This window comes from Myotis lucifugus, unplaced genomic scaffold (genome assembly GCF_000147115.1).
Source record: "Myotis lucifugus unplaced genomic scaffold, Myoluc2.0 scaffold_33, whole genome shotgun sequence".
NCBI classification, from domain to species: domain Eukaryota; kingdom Metazoa; phylum Chordata; class Mammalia; order Chiroptera; family Vespertilionidae; genus Myotis; species Myotis lucifugus.
In genome coordinates, this window is record NW_005871081.1 from 1,658,364 (window position 1) to 1,664,088 (window position 5,725).

Consider the following 5,725-nt stretch of genomic DNA (forward strand, 5'->3'; position numbering starts at 1 on the left):
ACTTGAAACCTTTTTATTGAATTGTTATATGGTTATATATTATGATAGGAAGAAGATTTAGCAACTTGGCTAACTTTTTAAAAATTTGTTCACGAAGTAACATTATTCTTGTTAAAATAAAACAGTAGCTAAATGAATCTTTTCTTTTTACATTTAATGTGTTAGGTTGCTTCCAAATCAACTTCCCAGCCAAAAAAAAGAAACAACAGTCTGAGACTCACTTGAGTGTTTAATTCAAACCTATATTTGTAAGTTTCTAAAATGTTGATCCACAGACCACTTTCGTTACACGTGTACCAACGAAAACAAAAGGCAGAGAATCACTGCCATCCCTACAAAAGGAATGGCTCCTTTTCTAACATTCTTTAAAAATATACATTGTACAGTCTTTGCGCCTCACCAAAGGTGGCAATGTAATAAATACACTGGCTTAGTTCTCCTCCCTGCTCAGCAAGGTCCACCAACTACCTGTTATAAGCCCTCTCCTTTTTGGATTTCTCCAGGGCTTTGTCCATGGTTTTCTCGTTCTCCCCTCGACACTTGGGACAGTACCACTTGCCCTTTGGTTTATGATTCAGTCCTACACAGGAGAAGTGGAACCACTCGATGGGGCACTCGTCATTGTCACAGCCGATCATTTCTCCATAGGAGACCTGATTGCACAGACAGTACGTGGGCTCGTTCGGGTCGATGGGAAGGTCTGCAGGGGATGCTTCCCTCTCTGCTTTGGCCTTGGAGCGTTTCTTCTTCTTGGAGGCCTTTGCTTTCTTCTCCTTAGGCGTTCCTGAGGTGATGTCATCATGGTCGTGATTATTGGCTGCATTCTCCCGATTTTCATTGTTGCGCTGTCTCCGAGACCTCTTGTTATTGGGCTTTTCTGCCTGTGTGATTGTCTCGTTCTTGGACTTATCCTGGCCGGCTTTGCCACTGTGGCCAGTGGTGTCATTGACCTCTTGGTGTGCCTCAAAGAGTTCCACGTGACTGTCCACCTGCCTGGTCCTGTTCTCCACCAGCTCCACCATCTGACTCACAATCTGGATCTTCTCGTCGCCCAGCTCCTGGCTGCGGATCAGGGCTCTCTGAATGCAGTGCAACGCTCTCCTCTTCTGGTTGCTGTCCGTCTCCCGCTTAAACTTCTCGTAATACTCATCTAGCTCCTTCAGGATTTCTGCAAAGGAAAAAGTAAGCATTACACCCACACTATAACATTATCAAACTTTTAATTTAATTCTCTAGTCTATGAAAATGTAATTGCAAAGCACAGACATAATCAATGCAAGGCTTCTTAGTATGAAAAATCTTATAACTTGTATACCCTCTCTCAGCAGATCTTTTCTTTTTCCTGTTGAAAAAAATCCCTGGAACTAAATGCAAATGTCAACACAGTTCTCATTTAGCATAGTGCCAGTCAAAGTTCTCCAAGGGACTCTGTGTGTGTGCAGAAGCGTAAGTAACAAATACTCCTGGGATGGGCAATTAGGGGGAAAGTTCACATTTAGATGAAGCGCTGGGGTCCAAATTTTTATTTTCAATAAAATTTGTGACTATGTTCTATATTTCCATTTTTTTTATTCAAATAGCTTCTAATAATTTAAAGGCCTTTATTCCTTTTATTTTATGTACTAATGTCCACAATACCCTATGAGATTACAGCATGTATATAATATTACTTATGCCCTTGCTGGTGTTCAGTAGTTTAGAGTGTCGGCCAAAATACTGAAAGGTCTTGGGTTCAATTCCTGGTCAGGGGCATGTACCTGGGTTTCAGGTTCCATCCCTGGCCCAGGTTGGGGCTCAGGCCAGAGGCAACCAATCAATGTGTCTCCTCATAACAATATTTCTCTCTCTCTCTTCTACTCCCTCCCTCCCTTCCACACTTTCTAAAAAGCAACAGAAAAATATCCTCAGGTGAGGATTTATAAAATAACAAAAATAAATGTTACTTATAACCCAGAGCTTCAATTTATCAGTCATATCATTTTCATCCTAGCATGTATTACTGAAAACAAGAAAGGTTTGACAATCTGGCCTTGCTGATTTTGCTTTTGCATTTACTGCTTAAATAATAATATATTTATAGCTACAGATTGTAAAACATAACTAAAATAAATTAAAAATAAATGTAAATCTTCTCAGACAGGTAGGAAGACAGTATATGTGAATTTAAAATGTAACTAGGCAATTTCTCAAGAAATAAAAGCTGTTAAAAAATCTGACTGAAATAAGGAAAATAAACATTCTTGCGAAAAGCCTAATACACAGGTAGAAATTTCCAGTTATTTCCCCAAATAGTACAGTTAGATAGTATCAGACTTTTCTCCTGAAAACCTTTTTCAGGCTCTCAAAACCAGGTAATCCTACTCTCCATTATGAAGTGTGTGTGTGGAGATGTGGGGAGAAAATGTATAAAATGTGGCTATCACCCAGGTTTAATTTCCAAATAGTTATAAGGGCTAAATCTAAAATTAGGGTAAACATATGAACTTAGGCAAACACTGAAGTTTAGCTAAACTGTAAGTATTATTTTCCAGGCTATATTCTTAAACTAAAATAGCTCTGAAGATATTTTAGAAAAACAATGTAGACCAGTGGTTCTCAACCTTCCTAATGCCGCGACCTTTAATACAGTTCCTCATGTTGTGGTGACCCCCAATTTTATTGTTACAAATTAAACATAATTAAAGCATAATGATGAATCACAAAAACAGTATGTAATTATATATGTTTTCCGATGGTCTTAGGTGACCCTTGTGAAAGGGTCGTTTGACCCCCAAAGGGGTCGAGAACGCTGATGTAGACAATCTCTCACCAGGAAGGAGGAGTGCCACAGCCTTACAGTCTCTTATAGTAATTAATTCTGAAAATAAATAGCTATGCCCCCACTTAACCCAAGTTCTATTTCATCTTAAAATGAGTTTCTGCCATTTATTTTTAAACAAACTGCACATTACAAAACTATCATTTGGTTTAATGAGTAGCCAAATTTCTAGAGACAGTTTTAACATTTCATAGAAAAGAGGACAATTCTACCATATGGCTAATTTAAAATTTTAATAAATACAGCTTCTTTTATATCACAAGCAAGCTTACATTCATGTGAAGCCTCTCTTATAGGAAAGAAACAAACATCACAACATTAGCAATAAGTAATTGTTACCTTCATAATGGTATGTATTTCTTGGATGCCCCAAGCAAAGTACTCTATTAACAAAGCCGTGCAAGTACAAATGTCTGTAAGGAGGAACACCAGTGCTAACCAGGGAGGCATCTGGCCAGGATACCCGTTTCTTCAGCCCCATCAGCGCAAACGGCTGCTGACCCCTCTCATCTAGAAATGCTCCACAGCAACATTACTGTGGGAAAGCAATGGTACTACGAAAGAAATGTTAAGGTTTAAATAAGAATGCAGCAAAATTTAATCTGACCTTTCCAATGATCAGAAATGTATTTTAATTTTTACATAAGGTTTGCACTTAAGTTCTTTATGAAGCTGACTTCCCGTGGTGGGTGGTTGGGTGGGATTTAAAAAATAACACTTGAAAAAATAATTTAAAAATAATTTTGAATCCAATAATTCAAGAATAACCTCAAAGACCATTTAAAATTGGCAGATTATAATCCATCCTTATGAATTAATCTCCAACTGATGCACACTAAGCAAGACTGTTAAGCAACTTTGACTTGCAACACAGGTCTTTATTAATTTTTTAGGACTATGCTGCATTTATAGTAAGTGCCAACCCAATGTGTTATGACTATTATCATGACGGGTTAGGCTTTACAGCTCACTCAACAGCACTGGCTTCAGAGGTGCCGGGTGGGGTGGAATTCATTCTCTCCGCAGGAGCCAAATAAGGGCCGCAGCATGTATTCACTGAACAGCGACAGGTTTCTTCATAGGAGTAAAGAAGGAAGTATCTTTAAGGGGTACGACGTGGATGTTAGGGCATTTTTAGGAGACGCTTTTTTCCCCGTCATCTAGGAAAGTGCTAATTGACAGTGCCAGTGACCACGAATTCTGCAAAGGCCGCCAATCATTGCACTACCCGAGCCATCCTGGGCACCGACAGCTCCCGGGTCACTCACGTTTCCCCCGTTCCTCGGCCGCTGGCCTGTCCCGCGGGTCCCTGGGGCCGGGGTGGGAGGCATATGCTTCATCCTCGGTGGAGCCAGGAACACAGCTGACAAGCCTTGCCCCCGGCACCGGGGCGCCGCCATTGCTCCGAGGCCGGAAGTTGCCTGGCTCGGGTCCCCCCAAGGGTCAGGGCGGGGCCATCACCAGGCCAATGGGGAGGCGTCCAGCGGGCGACGCACCCCGCCCCGGGAACCACCGCCTATGGGGGGTCATCGGGCCGCAGGCGGCGGCCAGACGGGGAGCAAATCACGGAACAGAACTGGGGAACACGGCCCACCCCGCAGCATCGATAGCCAATCCAAGGCCGGAAGCCGGGCGACCCGAAGACATTCAAATCAATTCAACCTCCTCCCTCCTCCCAGTCCCTCCACGAAAGAGAAAAAAGAAGGCCGCGGAAACACAGATCGGTGCCAGTCACAGCGCAAGGCCCGCCCCCATCCGGCCCGACGACCAATGGCTCAGGAGCGGACTGATAAGGACATTCCATGAGGACGCCACAGCCAATCAAAAGAGTGTCGAAGCGGGACGTTCACAATATGCTAATAGGCCTCTTATAAATGTCGCTGCGAAACCGAGTTTCTGGTAGAGCGCGCAGGGGCGCCTCGCGGAGTGGAGACTTCTGTGCGTTTCGCGGCTGCCGAAGGCTCCCCACCTCCCCCCACTCTTCCGTTTCCCTGCTGCGCAGCCTTGTAAACAGGAGTAAACTCCGAGTGACGACCTACGTTCCAAACAGAGCCCCCCATGCCATGCCTGACCTGGCAGGAAAGTTTCCCCAACAGCCAACAATTCCCAGCGGATATGAGCCCTCCGCTTCTCCCTGGCACTCTGGGTGACCGGGGCTGCAGACGACGACCCACAGGTCCTCTCCCGTGCCAGGTTCCTCTCCAAGCCCCTGGTCTAAGCGCACGCCCCCCGAGCACAGCACAGATGGTCGACCTGCCTCATCCTCCCCTCCCTTCCCCTCGGTACGCACGGAAGAAAGCCCTGGCCCTCCGCAAACTACACCCGGCCGTGTCGTCCCTCACTCGGTGTCCAGCGCCGCGGGAGGGTCGGGGGGGACTGGGTGGGGGCGACCGGGGCCACACCGCGCATAGTACCGACCCTAGACTTTATATAACAGATTCGGGACTGGGTGGAGGTGGCTCCGGAGATGGCGAGCAGGGCCAGGGACCCCTCGTCCGCAGCGCCCTCCCAGCAGCCCTGCGCGTAGCCCCATCCCTGCGCCCCTCGGCCCCAGCGAACGCGGCACATCCCTCCTCCTGCGCCGTAGCCTGCGCCCCTGAGCCCCCTCCCCGCAGCACCCCGCCTCGTCACTTCACTACAAAGAAGCGCTTTTGCTCGCGCAGCCGGGGCATTTGAAGAACCTCTCATTTTCTCCTTTCCTCCCTCCCGTGTCCCCGGCTTTTGCGCACAAAGGACCCTTGGGAGAAATCAAAGGACGCTTCCAGAACCTTTTTGGTCCCTGGCCGGGGCAGAAGCCGCCCCCCCAGGGGCCCCCAGGGCTTCCCCGGGGAAGGGGAAACAGGAACGACCCCGCGGGCCCCCGCGGGAAGCCCGGGACCCCGGGGGATGGGGGGGCCGCCCCCCCGC

At 46.7% G+C, this 5,725-nt stretch overlaps 1 protein-coding gene across 2 annotated transcripts; it reads right to left on the bottom strand.

Annotated features, from left to right (window-relative positions):
• Positions 1 to 211: 211 nt before the first annotated feature.
• ING1 (inhibitor of growth family member 1) lies at positions 212 to 4,299 on the bottom strand. 2 transcript variants are annotated; one of them, XM_023752464.1, is made up of 3 exons: positions 4,087 to 4,299; positions 3,158 to 3,353; positions 212 to 1,168 (listed from the first exon to the last, which is right to left on the bottom strand). In XM_023752464.1, the coding sequence occupies exons 2-3, from the start codon at positions 3,297 to 3,299 to the stop codon at positions 465 to 467; spliced, it is 846 nt and encodes a 281-aa protein (XP_023608232.1). In that variant the 5' UTR covers positions 3,300 to 3,353; positions 4,087 to 4,299; the 3' UTR covers positions 212 to 464. The 2 variants fall into 2 exon arrangements, with proteins under 2 accessions (XP_023608232.1, XP_014309678.1); XM_014454192.2 differs by having other exon boundaries at positions 3,158 to 3,372; positions 4,087 to 4,298.
• Between the last annotated feature and the right edge of the window lie 1,426 nt (positions 4,300 to 5,725).

Coding starts and splice junctions, on each gene's coding strand:
- ING1 (XM_023752464.1), bottom strand. CDS start 3,299: ATGGGGCTGAAGAAACGGGTATCCTGGCCAGATGCCTCCCTGGTTAGC. Junction 1,169..3,157: donor AAATACATACCATTATGAAG/GTAACAATTACT, acceptor TTTCCTTTGCAG/AAATCCTGAAGGAGCTAGAT.